The 19,910-nt window shown below is 47.1% G+C and overlaps 7 protein-coding genes across 7 annotated transcripts; 4 read left to right on the forward strand and 3 right to left on the reverse strand.

Annotated features, from left to right (window-relative positions):
* Window positions 1-111: 111 nt before the first annotated feature.
* On the forward strand, window positions 112-2,211 carry LACBIDRAFT_321655 (uncharacterized protein; the record flags this gene model as incomplete). Its single annotated transcript, XM_001874479.1, has 7 exons — window positions 112-254; window positions 382-650; window positions 748-880; window positions 936-1,146; window positions 1,198-1,281; window positions 1,330-1,863; window positions 1,918-2,211. 7 exons carry the CDS (start codon window positions 112-114, stop codon window positions 2,209-2,211), a joined length of 1,668 nt encoding a protein of 555 aa, XP_001874514.1.
* Window positions 2,212-2,496: 285 nt separating this feature from the next.
* LACBIDRAFT_305214 (uncharacterized protein) lies at window positions 2,497-2,781 on the reverse strand (the record flags this gene model as incomplete). The annotated part of the gene is made up of 2 exons (XM_001875055.1): window positions 2,497-2,583; window positions 2,644-2,781. The coding sequence occupies 2 exons, from the start codon at window positions 2,779-2,781 to the stop codon at window positions 2,497-2,499; spliced, it is 225 nt and encodes a 74-aa protein (XP_001875090.1).
* A 1,233-nt stretch (window positions 2,782-4,014) lies between these two features.
* On the reverse strand, window positions 4,015-6,134 carry LACBIDRAFT_305215 (uncharacterized protein; the record flags this gene model as incomplete). The annotated part of the gene is made up of 8 exons (XM_001875056.1): window positions 4,015-4,106; window positions 4,160-4,381; window positions 4,435-4,500; window positions 4,561-5,272; window positions 5,329-5,458; window positions 5,504-5,619; window positions 5,672-6,058; window positions 6,111-6,134. 8 exons carry the CDS (start codon window positions 6,132-6,134, stop codon window positions 4,015-4,017), a joined length of 1,749 nt encoding a protein of 582 aa, XP_001875091.1.
* A 986-nt stretch (window positions 6,135-7,120) lies between these two features.
* LACBIDRAFT_305216 (uncharacterized protein) lies at window positions 7,121-7,465 on the reverse strand (the record flags this gene model as incomplete). The annotated part of the gene is made up of 3 exons (XM_001875057.1): window positions 7,121-7,216; window positions 7,266-7,374; window positions 7,443-7,465. The coding sequence occupies 3 exons, from the start codon at window positions 7,463-7,465 to the stop codon at window positions 7,121-7,123; spliced, it is 228 nt and encodes a 75-aa protein (XP_001875092.1).
* Window positions 7,466-8,399: 934 nt separating this feature from the next.
* Window positions 8,400-9,113, forward strand: LACBIDRAFT_321657 (uncharacterized protein; the record flags this gene model as incomplete). The annotated part of the gene is made up of 2 exons (XM_001874480.1): window positions 8,400-8,497; window positions 8,834-9,113. The coding sequence occupies 2 exons, from the start codon at window positions 8,400-8,402 to the stop codon at window positions 9,111-9,113; spliced, it is 378 nt and encodes a 125-aa protein (XP_001874515.1).
* A 1,611-nt stretch (window positions 9,114-10,724) lies between these two features.
* On the forward strand, window positions 10,725-15,950 carry LACBIDRAFT_321658 (uncharacterized protein; the record flags this gene model as incomplete). The annotated part of the gene is made up of 18 exons (XM_001874481.1): window positions 10,725-11,087; window positions 11,188-11,406; window positions 11,433-11,846; window positions 11,896-11,951; window positions 12,189-12,687; window positions 12,737-12,923; window positions 12,978-13,195; window positions 13,391-13,501; window positions 13,586-13,656; window positions 13,706-13,859; window positions 13,908-14,060; window positions 14,110-14,253; window positions 14,338-14,406; window positions 14,470-14,483; window positions 14,598-15,141; window positions 15,200-15,306; window positions 15,354-15,735; window positions 15,792-15,950. 18 exons carry the CDS (start codon window positions 10,725-10,727, stop codon window positions 15,948-15,950), a joined length of 3,864 nt encoding a protein of 1,287 aa, XP_001874516.1.
* A 2,797-nt stretch (window positions 15,951-18,747) lies between these two features.
* Window positions 18,748-19,883, forward strand: LACBIDRAFT_305220 (uncharacterized protein; the record flags this gene model as incomplete). The annotated part of the gene is made up of 8 exons (XM_001874482.1): window positions 18,748-18,754; window positions 18,811-19,039; window positions 19,102-19,161; window positions 19,214-19,280; window positions 19,336-19,376; window positions 19,443-19,565; window positions 19,616-19,664; window positions 19,725-19,883. 8 exons carry the CDS (start codon window positions 18,748-18,750, stop codon window positions 19,881-19,883), a joined length of 735 nt encoding a protein of 244 aa, XP_001874517.1.
* Between the last annotated feature and the right edge of the window lie 27 nt (window positions 19,884-19,910).

The raw sequence follows: 19,910 nt of genomic DNA on the forward strand, positions 1-19,910 counted from the left end.
CAATACATGGCTTCCTATTGAGTTGAGAGTAAATTGCAACCTCCAAGTAGCACAGCACCCAAAGAGATAGATATACTCCAAGTTGAGGAGGTGTTGAAGCCGTGACCGAAGATGCGGAAGAAGGCCTGTGAGAGTCCAGACCGTCAACGGCACAAGTGCAAATGCAAATCCTACCGTGGAGTTCCCGCCAACCTTCTTACTGAGAATAGACGGTTCAAAGTCATGCAGAAAGAGCCGTCCCCCGCCAAGTCAGGGTAGGGACCATTCCTCGGTTCCCAGGACTGTGTTCCCTCTTTTTGGTAGCCTGTCACAGCCTTTGCTGCTGTTTTCCTATCCCCTCCGTCGCTCCTCGCCGCTTTATCTCTGATCTCTATTGCACAGATCGATCTGCGAGCCCACCGTCAGCCTCTCCGCCTTGAAACAGATCAGTGCCCGCCTACCATGGCTCGTCTCGGAAGTGACGTGCCCTTGCTGGCTCGCCGTCACCCTTGGATTACTCGCCACTGCCCTTCTTGTCTACGGTACCGGCATGGCCTCACCACAAGTCGAAGCAATGGACGTCGATCAAGACGTCGACTCCATGGATGTCGATGACCCACCACTCAACTCCAACTCCAATGATGAGGGGGAGCAAAGCCTTCCATTTCCAGGTGAGATTGTCAATGGGAAGCGGCAGGTCTGTTACATGCGAATGTGAGCTACACTCGCCGTTTCCTTGACTTCAACATGCTAACTTTACGACAACAGTCATGGCAAAGGCATCTCCAGATCTATGTTGCAAGAATGGTGCAAAAGTTTTTGCCATCCCGCATTCTGGAAACATGAAAACAATGCGAGAGAGGCTCGCTAAGTTCAGTGGGGATTCCGATGCTTGGGATAGGTGAGTGAATCCATGTCACCCCCATCCCCCAAGACATTTATTACTGTGACCACAGGACAATTCCCAGGGCGCGAAGAGCCCATCTCAACACAAGGTATGGAGCCGTCTCGAAGCCGACCAAGACAAAAAAGAGATCAACCAAACACGCCGAGGAGATGTTCAGCAGGTCACCAATGGCCACACCCATCACTCACCTTCTCCCAACAGAGACCGAAAGTGGCCAAAGCAAGCAAATGGCATGCGAACGAGAGCAGCTGCTCAGCTGGGTACGTCTTCACCGTCTTTTCTTTTCGCTTTTTGAATCAAGCTCTTCACAGGCAAAAAAAATTGTGGAGTCCCATCCCTACTTTCCATTGGCAGCCCGAAAGTTAGCAGCAGAGAAAGCTCTCGCAAAAAGAATGGTGCGTGATTCATATTCTCAACTAACATTTATCTCTAATCTGCCGCAGGCTGGTGGCGACCTGGCGCTACAGGAAAACCTCAAGCTCACCAACGCACACATCGAAGAACTCAATCACCGCCTCTCTCACATGAGCGCTGGCATGGCCAGTGACTGCATTACCATTTCCCTGACAGCCACCCCTCCATCTGCCCCTCCCTTGCCATCTGAGCACATCACAGCCCCAAACAAACAGCCAGTACAACCCCATCCAGCCACCTCAGCTGCACAAATCTCCACTTCGGCTGCAACCCCCAGCTCTGCTCTGACATGCACGATCATACTAGGTGACGGTACTGAGCTCACATTCACGGAGGCGGACGTTGGCTCTCCACCACTAACTGGCTTTGCTGACAACGTTGCTGGCCTCAACCGAATGTGGGATGATACCACTCCCAATTGGGGTGGCACATCGGTGTTGGAGATCAAGGGTCACCCAATACCCATTGTCTACTGGAAGGACGTCTATATGAATTATAACCGTGGAAGCCCATGGAAGCCACGCCAATGGCATGGTATGAAGAGCAAGTGGTTCAACTGGAAGGTAAGTTTTTTTTTAGGTCTCTCAATGCTGTTCGTTTGAAAGTCAACTTAACAGGTCGTTGTGCATCGCTACTGCCAAGGAACGCACACCCAATTTTGGGATGAGTTCTCACATAATGGGGAGCGGCTTTGCTTCACAAAGATCGTCCAACAACTTTCGGAGCTTCGCAAGGATGAAGACCAGGCCACAGCTGAACACGCAAGGGCGGAGTACGCCGCCAACTTCCCATCTTTCTTTTTGTACAAAAAGAACTGGGTTTCTCACATTAAAACTAAGCCTTCAGATATTGCGAAGACATATCGTTTACTCAAAGGGATTTCTGGTGTAGAATCAGATGGTGAAGATTGAATGAAGTACATAAAGCTTTTCGTAGTTAGATCTGTAGCCTCCTGCCTAATACAACATATATAATTCTTATGCACAAGCACAAGAACGTCCGCATCACGGGCACTTTACGGTTGGGGCTCGCCTTGGGTTGAAAAAGTCCTCGTGTGATTCTGTTGGGTTGTCATTCCACGAAATAAGATACTTAACAATTGTCATGCTGGAAAATTCAACGCTCCAGCCACCCCAGTCACAAATCGTGCGTAGAGGCCAACAACGTTCTGACGCCAGGTACTGACAACCACCACGTCAAAATGAGTGGGTTCCGTAAGGGGATGGGTCAATCCCAATATCAAGAAGATTGTTACGAAAGAGCTCCAGAAACTGTTCAGAGGTCTATAGATAAAATAAAATATTAGTAACAAAGTAGGGAAGTTAAATAGCAATGAAACAGACCATTGGAGAGTCCTTGGTGACAGGCCGTTCACCTGATCCTATTTTGTGAAAGATGTAGCCCTTGGCGATGGCAGTGGTATTGATCCAATCAGCGAGTGCACGGACAGGACAGAGGTGGGCATCTGCCTCATCAAGCATGTGTAGATAAAATGGCTTTATCCCTGTGAATATAATTTGTAAGGTGATCTAGGGAATATGAACAGAGAACGTACGGCCGTATTGATGTGTTTTTCGGAAGGGTAATGTTAGAATTATGAGATCGCCTCAAATTTCGATGTGGGACCGTCGAATTTTCAGGACTTCGTCAATGCGCAGCAAGCACAGAAAAGATATTGTATATATTGCGTGCAATGCCCAACGTGTCAACCCTCCACCCCACTCATGGAGTTTGGCGGCATCTTTTCTAGAGGCAGGGCTGTATTGCTTCAAAGCCCAATTTTCCGGGTGGTGGTTAAAATCATAAAGCCTGCCAATAATATCCTGTCCACTCATGCTTATCAGGTCATTCAATATGGACTTTGTGCAATGACCTACCGCTGTGACGGCACATGCACTGGTTGCTTCGCAGCCAGCTTTAACCTGATAAAAATAAAAAATTGTACCCAAGACAATGTAACAAACCAACCTTCTGGCAATGCAGACCACTCATATAATTGGCAACCTCTGGTGAGATGGATGGGTTGCCAACCATACCATCCTTGGTTCGATGCCATTCAAGTGACCCAAGGCCATACTCATGTGAAAAGATTTTGGTCATGGCAGCACACATCTTCTGTGCTTGCGCATATGAATCATGGATCTCATTCGATGGCCAGGCCTTATTGTCCAAGGTGACCTCATCACACCTATTATTAAAAAGGGTACATAGGAGCAAAAATAATAATTTACTTGTCCATAATCCATGCACTGATAAAGAATGGTGCATCTTTGGGAGGGGATTTGGAAAAAAAATCTGCCTCTTTCTGAATGAGACCTGAAGATATCAAGAAAGACGTGCATTGTATCTTCAGCCTAAATTGAAGACATGTTAATATGTGCCTCAATTTCAACAGAGCACATTATCACTGTTGGTATTCACCATCAGTCTTGTCGGTCACCCCTTTTGATGTGCCGAAGATGGATTTCTTCCACGTTTGCATGAATTCACGATTTCCTGGCTCCAAATCCTCGTGGACAAGATCTGGTACAGTGGCTTGTTCATCCTTGAGGTCCAGTTCAATTTCTTCTTCTGTTATTCTGTCGTTGTCATCACGAGAGTTGAGGGCTGAAAATTTATGAGAAAGATTGGATAGCGGGGCAACCATGGTGGGGAAGGCAAAAGGAGTTGTTGTTTCAAGGGATACTATATATACAATGGGGGGCAGCTCCTATTTACAACTCACCCTCTGAGTCGGTGATGAACTCAATGAGGTATCCATCATCCGAGACATCAAGGCGATACTGCCTTTCAGGGATCCCGGTGACTGTGGATGTGTTAAGGGGGTCATGCAGTGGTAGAGCAGGTTTGCTTTCATACCTGGTTCGAGATTGGATTGAGTGAGGTCAAGTGCATCAATGACATTGTGGCGATTCTGTTGTTTGTTTGTCAATACATTGGGCTTGGGGGTGGTAAGGTCGATGGTGTTGAAATGGTCTGCGGACGATACAATTTTGTTGTGCTTTGGTCGTTTACTTGAAGATGCAGCGCCATCGTCTTCATGAGACTTTTGTTTGAGAGGGCGAGGCATGCCCGTTGACCCTGGAAGTTATTAATTACATTAATTGAGGCAAGGCTGTGGAGTGGTAATTCACCTGATGCATGAGGGGCCTTGCCACCAGTACTCATACGGGCACAGCGGGTAGCTTTCTTTTTACCAGCTGAGAAAGGATAATTCCATGTGAGCACATGTTCCGAGGTTTCATGAAGAACATACTCACCTGCCACAATGAGTTCTGGGAATGTTGTGTGAATCATGGCAATGGGAAGCCACACCCTCATCCTTGGGAACACGCTCAATCGCCACTCATTTACTCTCCCTTCAGTTTCCCCATCATTCAACTTGCCTAATAGAGAGCCGATGATAGAATCTACAAGCGCGTCTGACACAATGAGGGATAACCTGACCTCAGGATGGCGTGGACAGTCTCGAGCTTTCAAAGGGACCCGGCGTTGAAGGACCTCGCCAATGAACTGACAGGGTCTTTTGGCCAGACCGAGATCGGTCTCACGTGCAATGCGGCAAATGTCGTCGAGGGCCAAGCCAGGAAATATTGTTGTTTCAAAGTGCGAGAGAATCCCGTGAGTACTACCCCAGCAGAAATTCTCCTCGGCAAAATTTGCCAGCAAAATAGGATTGGGGCTACACCCCAGAAGATCCGTGGGATTGGTCTTTGAGCTGAGAGGGTTTTGGTAAAGGTTGATGACCTTCAGTTGAGGGAAATCGGAAGGGATGGAATTAGAGAGAGCAGGTTGGCAGGAGGGGAGATGGCCGGAGTCATTTGTCCTAAGCTCCTCATGCAACTCATTTCGCCACACCTCCAGAAAATTGTCAACAACTTTGGATTGGGACAAGCCATGCAGAAGGCGATGCCCAAGCCCTGCCCTTGCCAGTCCAGTTGCAATCCGGATGCCACACCATTCAAGGCCACCCTAAGGCAAACCCAAGCGTCAGGTCCCAAACATGAACTATGAATTAGAGATCTTACATCATAGTCACCACCAACCAGCAAAGCAATTACTAAGAAATCAGTGTCGGTGAAGCCAAGGGCAGCGTGCTTTCTGATAGCTTCTGCACGGTATACAGTAACCTTCTCGTTGTTGTCCTCATGAAGAAAGCTGCAGGAGGTCAGAAAGGTATTTCGACTGTGGTAACACACTCACTTTCGAAGGACAACCGCAGCGCCGAGTACTATCAAGTCAGAATCTTCGCTTGCAACAGCATCAATATAACCCTCCTTGGACAGCCAAGCAAGCTCAGCATCAGCTTCACCAAGAGCCTACATGTGTCCATATGAGTGATAGTAGGATCAATGCATGGAGAAAACCTACCACAATTGAAGGAAATCCAAAGGAAAGTAGCATTTTCTGGAAATCCTGCTCAATCCAATGAGGGTTTCCTCGAACATGCTTGCCCCATTTCACACAAGGGCACTTAGGACCATCAAACACGAAGTATGGCCGAATGGGTTTATCGAGGAGGCGGCAGCATCTTGCGTACAGTGTCACCAGCTCAGGGTTTTTTGAAGTGCTATGCCTGTAGAGCGCGTGGTATACCCAACCACTGAAGATGGTGAGCCAAATGAAAAAACTCAATGCAGGTGCATACCTCGCATCAATGCCCACCCGATATGCCCTTACCCCCCCAATATTGTTTACGAAGCCATCCTCAACGGCCAGCTGATGCAGGGAGATGCGCTCCCCAACTGGTGCTAGCAACTGTGATTTCCTAGTTAGCCACCATAGTCACATCATCATGAATATGCCTTACCTTCCAGAGATCTTCGATGCCCATAGTGGGGAGATGAGGGAGTAGGTCTTGAAAGCGTCCCCGTTTTTGTAGACCGAACTTGTCTAGGCTTACATTTTGAGACAGTCATTTCATCTTGCCTGAGCAGTGTCGAACAGTGGCATCATCACACAAGAGCACTGCTCGGCAATTGGCAACGGACAATGTGTCAAGATGTGGAGACTGGTGGGTGGATCCAGGCAGCTGCTTGAAAATAATCAACCTATAATTATAGATTTCCAGGTTTCTCCAGGCTGAATCTCCAAGCCAAGTCCCGGGCTCGAGTCTTCGCAGGAAATCCAGCCCTGGAGAAGATGAGAACACTCACAACAGTGGGGGAAAAGGCCCCTCAGCTCGGCAAGGTCGCTGCGGGAGCACAATGCAACTGAGGCGTCAGACATGGCTGTGGAAGGGGCGTTTTGATGAAATTGCAATGTTCAGAATGCCCAGGCTAGCCACAGAAGCCGCACACAGGCAATAGGACATTGGACGAATGGGGAAGATGATGGTGACTGCAAGATGAAGTGCATACGTGGTGTTGAGGGAAGTGGACGTGATGGCAACAGTTATACCATCAGAGGTGCCGCGCACAAGCGCTCGCTGGAAGTGGGGAGTACCTTTCACTGCATGGTAATGTGAGTTGAAGGGCAGACGCAGAGGTTGCAATACTGACAATATTTGACTACAGCTTGCGTGAACTATTTCAACTACTGGTGGTACAGGAATAAATGGCATTCATCAATGTTCTGAAAGGGGAGACATGCCAGCCGCCCGATCGGCATTCCTACACTCAGGGCCGAAGTTCACCAAACACGACACCCTCTTTGACCCACTCACCCCCTCTGAGGTCTCATGTAAGTACGAAGCCTGAGGGGAAATCTATCTGAGAAGGTCAGCAAAGAGTGAAGAAAGAAGGAAAAAGACACAGACAACTTGGTGGGCAAGTAAAAAGATAGTCCGGAAGGTGAAGAACCCTAGCATTGTAGTTGCATTCACCATCTGATGAAGGGGACACCCATGCCGCCTGTGGGAGTCTTGTAAACCTTTGGTTCATACTCTAGTTGAGGGTGCTTGGCTCGATTCTTCACCTAAAATGATGTAAGCAAGTCGATGGCAATAAGACATCTTGAGACGCACCAAAAGAACCAGAGCCATTTTTTTTCCAAGCCTATATTTGCCACCAATACGAAGAGCCAAACTATGACACGAGGTGTCCACCATGGGCTGATAGATGTGAATATGAAGCCTGCAAGTGGGAAGAGTGAGTAAGAGACGGTGCTGAGAAAACGAAAGATTAAAAAAGAGATCAAAAGCGTTTGTATGAATCTGGTACACATTGTTGTATGAATCCAGTACACATCACGGATTATTCGCGTGTCTGATGAGGATAAGTTCATGATGATAGCTGAGTGGCGGCGACGACATTGGGCATCCAGACAAGTAAGAGATATGAATGCCTGGGAGACTCAGTCAGTGAGAAATGCTGTTGGTCACCACTGGGAAGAAAGAGGAGATAGGAAAGGGTTCACGCCCTCAGATTGGAGTAAAAAGGGGAGAGGAATGAGGTGGATTGGTATAAAGATGAGTGTGTCTGCGCTGGACGAGGAGGTTTGGTTTGGCAACAGATATGTATTCGAATTCGATTGGTGGTAGAATTGCTCCTCAGAAGGGTGGTCGTCAGCCTGGATGAGGAGGCAAGAGTCGTTCGAGGAGAGGGATATCAGCTTTAAGAGGGAACTTGAGCCTGGGCATGGTATACGGAGAGAGGGTGGTGGGCAAGGAAGAGAGACTTGACAGACGAAACACACATGCAAAGGGTGAGGTCAAGGTTGCTGATGAAGCTTGAAGGGTCACACACTGCATGGAACTGGGGAAGGACTGTTGTTCAAGCGTCATAGGACTGTCTTTTTTGAGGTTCGCGACAACTTCACATAGTGTGGGAAGGGTTTTTTCGCAGAGGTTCGTCATCCATTTGCAAGCAAAAAACAGTTCTCTCTGGGCGAAAAGACAGTTTTTGCGTTGTCTTGACCCTACTCGGCTCTGGCTAGAACCGCTGACATGCAACATCTAGGGACGTTGCCAAGCCTATCATTCAAAATCAGTGATTGCATAAATTCAAGCCAGGAGAACGGATTGGCAAGTGTTGGCAGTTCTCTTGCACTCCATTAGCCAGCTGAAATTTCTCCCCTGCAGCGGCTTCCTTCCTTCCTTCCTGCTCCTCTGCATTTGCTTCTGTGTTTAACTTTCCCTTGTCGAGAGTGCGCTGTCCCCATGGCTCAGATCTCAGCAGCTATTGACCCTGGCGCGGGTTGCTTGGCTGCATTCGCGACCTCCGTCGCATTGGCATCAAGTGCTCTGAAAACCATTCTGTAAGTTTCTGTATTCATCTGTGTACGCACCCTTGCTGCTGTTGCGAGAGCCGCCTTCCGTTTTCCTTGTCAGGCGTCGTCGTTCTCATCTGTCACTGCTATGGGCTTTTGTTAAGCCCATTGTCCCTTTCACCATCATCAAACCCCAGACGAACACCAACGAGGGCCCATCACCACATCAACAAACAGTGACAAGGGCCAATAACCACCACCACTTCCCACAACGAGGGCCCAGCATCACCGTCAATGAATGACGACGAGCGCCCACGACCCCTGTCAATGAAGGGTGACAAGCACCCACAACCATCAACGAAGCATGTTGAACGCCCACCACAGTCCACCACCATCAATGAATGAATACAACGATCAACCAACGGCCCACCACCTACAGCAACAAGGGCCCAGCATCACCGTCAAAGAATGGCAACCAGGGCTGCAACTACCACCACCTCCAATGAGGGCCCAGCACCTGTCAACGAACGGTGACGAGTGCCGACCACCACCACGAACCACGTCAAATACCCACCACCATGAACCACGTCGAGTGCCCATCCACAAACCACGTCGAACGCCCATCCACAAACCACGTCGAACGTCCATCTACCAATCACATTGAATGTCCATTCACCAACCACGTTGAATATCCATTCACCAACCACGTCGAACACCCATACGCAAACCACATTGAATGTCCATCCACCAGCCACGTCGAACCTGAACCAGTGGGGAGACCAGCACGTCAACTTCGTAACCAACCACGGCACACAGTTCTTTTCATGTGGGTGAGCCAAGTCCTGTGGGTACTAGATAGAGTAGATGTAAATAACTCTTGTGCTCCCCCTACAATTCATTGTTTTGTTTATGCTTTCGAATTGAAGTTTATCTCTATGAAACATATTAAAAGAGGAATACAAAGGATGTGCATTTAGCTGTAAGAGATGACAGAAAACATCAACCAGCTGTCTAAATGCTCAGCTGAGTTGAAAGCCACTGAATTTCCGCCATTGGCCTTGGTGCCCCAGCTGTCCCCGATGTTTGACCAAAACATCAAGGCAACATCAACCTGGTGACATGATGCTATTAGTCATTTTTCAACTCTTGGGAAATGTTACATCAGCATGTCTGACAGGTGGCGCAGGCTCAGGATCAGGCCCTGGCTTCCAGGTCTCTCACACATTTTTATCATTTGGCGGTGTAGTCCTCGACTCATGATCACTGGTATACTGTGCCTGAGTTGGCGGTCAGAAAACGTCACATTTTTTGGCATATGAACGTGACAGACCGTGACTTCCCAAAAAACAAAACTTCGCCATTTCTTCATTTTTTTTGACAAAAAAAAAGCAGAAATAGGTTGGATTATACCCAGGAGGCCCTGTCTCAAATTTCGTGGCAATATATTTTGTGGAAAGTTCGAGATCAACAAAGTGCCGACTCAGAGGGTCTGCCAAATTACTGATAGGGCATAGTAGCATTTTACCAAATTTTCAAAGCAAACAGCTAGGAACAGCTGCGCGGCGACGAATTTGAGGACAGCAAGGTATCCATTTCCAAGTTTACATTCTGTTGAGGATAAATTTCTGCCACTCAAGTTCTGCCTTTTGAGCACTAGGGAGAGGGATATAAAATAATTTACAGGTCAAATGTTTCCCATTCAGTGATAAAACGAAAACAAGTCAAGTTCTATAGTTGGGATTGGGTGGCCCTGGCAGCTTGCCTCTCTCAGTGCGCGACCATATCCCACTGTTGCCACCAAAGTTGGGGACAAACCGAACTCCCCTGTGCGGCTGTGGTTTTCCCTACAGTAATATGCTGTTCCGTTTCCAATAAACATATCCAACAGTAATTTTGGCACCCCAAGTGCTTGAAGGGTGATTCAAACCCGTTCTCCTGTCTCTAGAAATCCATAAGTCCGCATAAACCAGACCTTGAGACAACTTACTGAGGCTGCAATTCTAACTAAGTCCTAGTGAGATGGAATATCATGGGCGCAGAGGTTGGTGATGGCCTCCTTCACTGAAGTGGTTAGCTATGATGCCAACCGATGGAGTAATATATCTCCAATCAAGTTTCTCGATTGGACCCTATGAGGTATGGTTAGTATGTAATTGGCAGTTTGAGTGAAAAAAAAAAAGTAAGAGTCAACCATGGCAACTGCCCCCTGCAAGGTTCGAACTTGTGACCTCATGGCGTGCGGACAGTTCCAACCACGAGTGGCATATGGCAAGCCATGCCAACCACGGGGAACGTCACGTGTCTCTGCAAGCGAGTGTATGAGCGCTGTGGTCGTCGCCCTTCCACCATGACAGACGACAAGCACCTGCTCAACCGTCTCTCAACAATCTCTGCTCTCTACAACAGGCTCGATGGCTGCATGGACAGCCCAGGTCTCGAGCTGTCACAGTTCCTTCGAGAGCTAGGATTTCAGGCAGCTCAAGCCGCAGACTACGTCGACCAAAGGATTGCATCTCTGCCAACAGCTCTTCCTGCCACAGACCCCAACATAGACCCCAACATAGACCCCAGCATAGACCCCAGCATAGACCCCAGCATAGACCCCAGCATGGCTCCAAGCACAGCTCCCAGCACAAATGTCCCTCTTCAAGCGGCGCTGTCCACCATACGCACTCCCAGGCAAAGGATGGCAAGCTTCACGCTAACCTTGCAAACACCCCTCTCATTTCTTCTTCTAGACATCAGTGGAAATTGCCCAACAGCGATATGATTCCATTCTCGCGCATATACCTGAAAAAATCGACCCCTTTCAACTCCACGAATATCTATCGACAACTCACGACCAATCGCACAACAACAAAACACATGCGCAATCGGAAGACGAGGCATTCCGTCGCTTATTATGTGGATATGAAGCAGGTAGCGACGAAATCTGGGCAAGTCCTAACATCTTTATTGTTTCTTTTTTCATTACTTTCCACAGGAGAACCTTTTTCATTCCGTAACCAAGCCAAATTACAACGAAATCTACATCCAATCCAAAGCAAACAACGACTTGCCGCTAGCTGAAAGCCTTCACAACCGCGATTTGGCAAGTCTTCCCCACTTCCTATCCTTCTTTCTGACCAAAGCACAGTTTTTACACAACTGTCACTCAAACCAAACCATCGACCGCTACGTCAATTTTATCTTTCAAAGCATCGAAACTATAAAGTTTACCAAACATTGGAACGACCTCAAAACCCTACCACGTGGCCAATCAATCAAGAAACACCACCTCCTGCAACTATTCAAATCCCTCCACATCAACCTATACGAGGACCTCGCCGTCGCAGAAAACACACTCAATACCAAAATTGAAGAATGCGGGGACATGGTCGACCTTTACCGCGAATACGTCAAACAACAAAAGAATATGATTGAAGAAAATCTTCGCGTTTTTAAAGGTAAACATTGTCATGTCGTCACTGCCCGCAACACCCTACTTTCCATGTATACCAAAGTGAGTCATGCATTCTTAACATTCTTTTGCCAACTCCTTGTTACAAGTTTGGCAATGCCGTACTTTTCGACCCAGTATGGGATGCAGCCAGTCAAACCACAGCTTCAGGATTGCCTGGCCGTTCGGATTCTTTTCGCACGCTCATCAGTCTGTTTTGCAAAGGAGATCCCGTCCTCGACCCAGGTGCCGAAGAGGCTTTCCAATATATTACTTCAGCCTTGTGTATTCCCGATGTAGCCACTTTGTAGTACATCAACATGTTGTGTTGGCGCGTCCTGTTTATATGATCCAACATGTCCTGTTGGCACACCATGACATGGATCCTCCTCCCCTTGCACAGGCCTTCCACAACCCCAGAGAAAAGGCTATCAATCGTCTCATTCAACTAGGGGATGCTCCCCCTCCCATCATGAATGCTCCTCCCGATGATTCCGATAGATTTATCCGAAGGGCACTCCCTAAATCGCGCAAGGATGACACGGCACACCCACATTGGAAAAAACTGTTCGAGGACCTCAGCAACGATGGCCCTGCATTCATGGTAATCCTGAACGACTTGGACAGTTGGCTCACCACAGTCCAATCACATTCCTCGCCGAGCAGTCAGAAAAAGCATGATGCAATGGAGTTCAAATGGTCCAAATTCATCACCACACTCGAGCCTGGGATAAACGAGGACCGTATATGGCATTCAGATGTCATCCTCAAGCACAGTGACAAATTCTTGTATGTCCTTGTGAGTTTTCTTTCTTCTTCTTTCTTTCCTTTACTCTAATACTATCAAGAACCACCTCTCTCGAGGTTCAAAAGGGCACGAAAATGTAAAGGTGACAACACTCCAAGAGTACATGATGCTATTCATGTGGTGCATTGCCCGAAACTCAAGAGATCCCGATACGCTATCAACAAATGGCACGTTTCTACTTTCAAAAAAAGGGGTCCTCAAGATGCTAAATGATCAGCTATACCATAGTACATCTGTTTTTTCATTTTCATTTTCAATTTTTCATTCATTCTTTTTTTCAGTCATCAAAACCTTTGAACTCGACCGTCATCAAGACGAAAAGATTTATTTTGGTCATTCCGAAATCAAACTCATGATAGAGACTGCCCTCAAAAATTCTGCAGAATCTGGCCGCATTGCCACCATCCATTCAATTTGTATTCTTCTAACATGTTTTTACACGAGTATCCGACCAGGATCAATGGGTTGGTCCTTTGTTCAGTATCTACAAGAAGGAAAGGTACATCAGTGGCTTTTATATATATATATAGTAATCTCAACATTTCCTGGCATAGTTTCCCAAACTCGAGGATATCCAAGTGTTCTGTGATGGCCCCATGACATTTAAAGTCTTGCTAAAGATAAAAAATTTAAATGTTTGATGATTTCGTTTTTATTGCTACATGTTCTACCCCCTCAACTTGCCTGTTTTCAGGGACACAATACAACGGTGGATGGACAAATGTGTGAATATTGGCTCAAGCCAGTTCAACGGTGGGAAAATGTCATGTTTGACATTGCATTTTGGTTTGTACTTTATCTCATGGTTTGAGGTGCCTTGGTCGGAATCAATGTACATCCCAAGACCCCTTGTTCTCTCGTTTGCGTCGCTTAAACTCCATCCATCAAGACATTGGACGATCTTCGCAACCACACAAGTTACATCCTTCCGATCAAGGAAGAGAAGCTAAAGGAACCTTTGTACGTATCACAGCCATGCAAATGAAACAACTATTCACCTGGATTGAAGGTTCCTCGCTTGTACCACCGCAGGCCGTGACTTTGATATACCCCTTCGACCAATGTCGTCACATGCCGCATCTGCAGCATGCAGTAACCTGGCTCGAGAGGCTGGTATGATCAAATCAAGTTTGTATTCAATTCGGAGGGAAACCGCCAACCGGGTAAGACTATTCATAATCCTTTTTTTTTGTCGTTGAGTATTTCATTAGTATGAACTGCTTATTGGAAGAGCGCACGCTTCACTCATCATGGGCCATGTCGATGCAGCGTCTTTGAAACATTACTCTCACAACACTGGCAATATTGATCTTGTCGGAATCACTATGAATGAACTTCTAGGAAGTCATAATATCAACGATTTAGTATGTATCATCCCAAACTTACTGGCTGACAAAGCTCAATAAAATTTAGCACGCCCATGAAATGAACAAAGATTCAACACCCGCCATTCAGGCTGTTCTCGCACTCGTCAATCTCACAGCAACAGAAAATGAAGATAACATCACCCCAGTCAACCCCAAGCTCTCACCAGAACAAAAGCTAGAGCTTCAGATGGTAAGAACACTTTACAACTTATCCACATGCTTTCTTATGCTAGCTCATTACAGGCGGATCCAATAATGACTGAGCTTGCCATAGCAGAGTGCAACACATGGGACACTTGGGTTGCATGCTACACAGCTCGCTCTAATGGCACTTGGTTTGGTTGTACGTTGTCAGTCGTCAAATGTTTCTTGGCAGCCGATGGTGTTGAACCAATCGTAAGCCAAGATATCATTGACAAAGTAAGTAGTGACTTTATTGTTACGATCTTACTACTGAACCTTTTCCAACAAGGCTTTCACAAACGTCAAAAACGCTGTCGCCGCTGCTATCGATTGATGGAGATATGTTAACAGGCGGGGTCAAGTAAATCTAGATGCTAAAGAAAACGAAAGACGTGTGACATCCCTTAAAGCGAGTATGCAAGACATGAGAAATGCTGCTGATCAACTTGCCAAACCATCACACTATCTCACTGCGGCAGCCGCTCCAATTTCAACCCTACTTCCTGTTCCTCCTCCACCAGGTCCATCCACTTCATCTTCTATTCCATACCCTGAAGATGAATTCATTCAGCAGCTGGCAGCCAAAATGCAAACCAAGGAGGAGGAGGAGCAGGATGTTGAAGAAAACGAGGAAGGCGTAGATCTTGAAATCGAGGGTTTTTACAAATCCGCTGTCAGATTCATCAGTACCGGAGGAAAGCCTGATGACTCGAGAGGTAAACCTGATGACCTGCGACTGCTTGTCGACGAAAACGAGGTAGCAACGAGCATAGCAGACTTGGAGGCACCACCTCCTGCAGACGTAGAGTTTACTGCGTCGGAGATCCGCTCCTCTTTCATGGCAGTCGTTCTACAACCAATCTTGCTTGAAAGATCATTGAAGGCCATGTCAGACGTAAGACCATTTCTACTTTCTCTAAAATCTTGTTGATGTTTTTTATTTCATTTTCTAGGAGAATGATGGTAAATGGCAGTGTCTGCATTGCCAAAGGCTTTATGGTCATGACCCAGAGGCACAAGATCATGACTATAAATCGAAATACCATTTAGAACGCCACATGTAATGCACTCTCCCATTTGTTTTGCTCATTTACTGACCTATTCTAGCTCAAGTAAACACACAAAGTGGATGGACCTTGTTCTTCAAATGCTCACATCACACGATGATGTGTTCAAATGTCCAACTGAGGGTTGCACCTTTATGTTGGTGTTTTTATTTTTATTATTTGACTTTATTGAAAACATTTCTGCTAGGGCCAAAACTGAGGCTCGCGTTCGCACACACTGCCTTGAAGATTGCATGGAATGCGACTTATACGTTGCCCTGGCTGACGCCCACAACGAACAGAAAAAGGAGAGACAGCCCAAAGGCTGCACCCAAATCTCAAGTGCCCAGGTCGCAAAGCAAAGTCTAAGACGCAGGTATTGTTATACTGAAGTATTGAAAGAGGTCCAGTCCATCGTTGATGATTTTGATTTGGAGGATGAGGTAAAGACCAACACCAAAAAAATCTTTCGTCTATACTAATTGCTTTTATATTACAGAAACAACGCATGGCATTGCAGGCCGTTGTCGATGGCCTGGTCAACCAGGCTAATAGTTTCTTCATGGCAGATAACAGCATGCCAGTCACGGTGTCAGAACTCACTGACCTTGCTGATGAACTTTCTGAGTTGTCAGAAGCTTCCGAGGACTCTGACTAATGGTATTGACAAGAACGAGAACTTTTTTTATCAATTCTATGCAGTCGGACTTATGTTACATGTATTACAACGAGAATGTGAACTGTTCATCAACTCTATGCAGTGAGACTCTGTGCAGGGGACAAGGAAGATATACGGCAACTCGTTCTGGGATCACTGATGAAGTGGTAAGTGAATGCGCGTGTCTTTTTGAGAATTCTATGCAGTAGGAGGAGGAAGGGAAGTGGTGACTGGTTCTGGGGCCAATGATGGAGCTTGTGGTGGACAAGTGGAAAAGTAAGGAGGAAAAATGGGTGGTGTCTGGTATGTAGCGGGAGGGGGAGGAAGAGAAGCAGTGACTAGATCTGGGGCCAACGATGGAGCCTGCCATGCACCAGAGGGAAAGTGGGGTGGAAAAATGGGTGGTTGCTGGAAAATAGGCTGGGGAAAGTAGGACGGCTGGTGGTAGTAGTTGGTACCTTGAGTGGACGCATGGGCGACTGCGGTGTCCCTCATCAAGCGCATTTTTTCCGAGTTCAAAAGCTTGCTGCTGTTGGTCGACCTCTGCCCTTGCCCGCTCCCCAGCAGTTTACAGATACACAATGAAAAATAATGGGTGCAGATGCACACTTGGTATTGACAGTTATGGTGCCCACCTGAAGCACCAATGGGCATGACAATCTGATACTGGTGTCTTGGTGCCCACTCACATTTGTATTCACTACACAATGCTGGACACAGGCTATTTGTGACCCTGTCAACAGCACAAAGTACATACAGTGGCACTTGAAAGAATTGTGCCCCCTGTAGAGCAGAAAAGATTGTGCACCCTGTGGAGTGCAAAAGAATTGCATCCCTCATGGAGCTTGAAATAATTGCGCTCCCCATGGAATGCAAATGATTTCACCCCTCATGGAGCTCGAGATAATTGTGCCCCCTGTAGAGCTTGGAATAATTGTGCCCCCATGGAGTGCAAATAAATTGCGTCCCCGTGGAGCACAAAATAATTGCGCCTCTAGAGCACAAAATAATTGCACCCCAATAGAGCGCAAATAATTGTGCCCCTTGCAGAGCTCAAAATAATTGTGCCTGTAGAGCACAAGATTTTCGCCCCTCATGGAGCTCGAGATAATTGTGCCCATTGTAGAGCTCGGAATAATTGTGCCCCCATGGAGTGCAAAAGAATTGCACCTATAAAGCGCAAAAGAATTGCACCCCAATAGAGCGCAAGATTTTCGCCCCTCATGGAGCTTGAGATAATTGCACCCATTGTAGAGCTCGGAATAATTGCGCCTCCATGGAGCACAAAAGAATTGCGCCCCCCATGGAGTGCAAAAGAATTGCGCCTTTTGTGGAGCTTGCAATAATTGCACCCCAATAGAGTGCAAATAATTGCGCCTGTAGAGCCCAAAATTTTCGCCCCTCATGGAGCTCAAGATAATTGCACCCCCTGTAGAGCTCAAAATAATTGTGCCTTCCCTGGAGCACAAAAGAATTCTGCCCCTTGTGGAGCTTGAAATAATTGTGCCTCTGGAGCACAAAATAATTGCACCCCCCATAGAGCACAAATAATTGCGCCCCTTGTGGAGCTCAAAATAATTGCACCTGTAGAGTGCAAAATAATTGCACAGGTTAGGACTTGCCAACAAGACCAATGGGCACAGTGCATCAGTGCCATAAATGCCATAGGAACATAGTGACTTGGCACCCACTCACATGCACATTCACATTGGGCACACTTGACATTTCATGCAAAAAGATAATGGGTGGAAACACACACTGGAAAATAACAGACACAGATGCATACTTAGTGCAGGTATAAGTGATTTGGCACCCACTCACATTTGGTGCACATTCACATTGGGGTGCACTCTGACATTTCGTGTGCATTCATGTTGAGCGCACTCTGACATTTGGTGCCCATTCACATTGGGCGCACTTTTCATGCATTCACATTGGGAACACTGGCATTTAATGCACATTCACATTGGGTACACTCTGATGGGCACACTCTGACATTTGGTGCACACTCACATTCCAACATTTCATGCATTCACATTGGGCACACTGACATTTTGTGCCCATTCACATTGGACGCACTCTGATGGGTGCACTCTGACATTGAAACAATGGATTTGTAATACCAGTTATGGCACCTGCCTGAAGCACTGATCAGCACAACAATGGCATTGGTGCAAAGTGTGAGTTATTTTCAATAGGAGCGCCCATTATTGGCAGGCACGCACCTGTTCAGCCAAGCCATCACTATGGATGATTTGTTGAGATGTCGGCTGAGTCCGCTGGCCCCATATGGTATGAAGCATTGTCAGGTTCAGTTGGTCCATTTGGTAAGGGCTAGGGTCACTGTCATATGTGCATTGGGAGTCTGAATATTTTCTTAAGTAAAGGCAGGTAAATTTATTTTTGCCCAGTATCATGGGTGGGAATAATCCAGCTGCCATCAAAATGAGAATGCACTTGCATTCTCGTTATTGAACAGACCCTTATCTTATATATGAAGTATGGTTGGTAATTGGGAGTTTGAGTGAAAAAACAAACAGCCACATTGTAGCAGTGCCCCCTGCAAGGTTCGAACTTGCGACCTCAGGATTACCTAATCATAAGATTAGTCATATTTCTATGAGACCTGCGCTCTAACCAACTGAGCCAAGAAGGCGATGTTACTGTCTGGTTCATCTTGAACTTCTCGGCTGACAGCTTCGATACACGGTACGAATGCTCTGATGACGTCATCAACGCGTCTACTTATCTATCCTTCCAAGTTCCAACCGTTGACCTTCCTCACACGCACATTACAATGTCCGGTACGCGCCTCTCTCTTTTCAACGTACCCCAATCACTAACTTACACAAACCACCAGCAACCCAGAGCGCCCTCATCATCGGCGCAACAGGCCAAACGGGCCGCTACCTCCTCCAAAACCTCCTCTCCTCCCCCCACTTTACCCGAGTCGGTGAGTACGGGAGACGCGTGACGGCCTCTGAGCATATCACGGCGGGGAAGGACAAGTTGGAGCAGAAAGTTGTTGATTTTGAGAAGATCGAAGAGTATGGGCTTGCGAGTGGGAAGTGGGACGTCGTGTTCATTACGTGAGTCGTCTTTGAAACGACTCTTGAGTTTGCGCCCTGAGGTAGTGATGGGTTCCATTCAGGCTTGGAACTACGAAGAAAGACGCGGGGAGCGCGGAGCAGTTTGAGAAGATTGATAGGGAGTAAGTGCTGGGACAACTCTCGACGACTCTCTCATTGAATGAAGTGTATCAGATACGTTCTCAGGTCAGCAAAGGAAGCCAAAAGCTCTGAGATCTCTCAACGACTCGTATACCTCTCCGTACGCCGTTTAACCCTTATCCGTCATGCAAATACTTAGTCCTGTCGTGTCTCAGTCAGGAGGCGCTAGCTCTTCCTCCCCGTTCTTATACCCAAGGTTCGTCCTTCCCCTGAGTTCCCCTTTTTTCCAAAAATTCCATTCTGAACTCGACAAAACCAACAGGAGCAAAGGCCTAACCGAAGAAGGCCTCGCGAAACTGGGGTACAGCGACACCATCATCTTCCGTCCCGGGATGCTCCAAGGCACAGCACGCGAACATCCCAGACTGGCTGAAACGATCTTTGGGTGAGGAAGGGCCTCATCTCTTCCCCGCCGTTGATTGACATCTTTCTCAGAAAAGTAACCAGTGTCCTCTCCCACCTCTCCGACTCTATTGAAATCCAGGTAATTTCTTCCATCTAGAAAGGAACCATTCTTTTTTTTTATGTAACTCGTTTTTTATAGATCTCCGCACTCGCAAAATCGATGTACCTCGCTGGCAAACTGGGAAGTGACGGGCTTCCAGATCCCGTAGGTGCAACAAAGGAGGACGACGCGGGCGGGTTTGGGTTCACGTCCATCAACAATGCGGGTGCTATTGCTTTGTCCAAAACGGAGGCATAGGGGCCTAGGAATCAGTGATTTTTCATA

The sequence above is a fragment of the Laccaria bicolor genome, genomic scaffold, assembly GCF_000143565.1.
Source record: "Laccaria bicolor S238N-H82 LACBIscaffold_2 genomic scaffold, whole genome shotgun sequence".
NCBI classification, from domain to species: Eukaryota; Fungi; Basidiomycota; class Agaricomycetes; order Agaricales; family Hydnangiaceae; genus Laccaria; species Laccaria bicolor.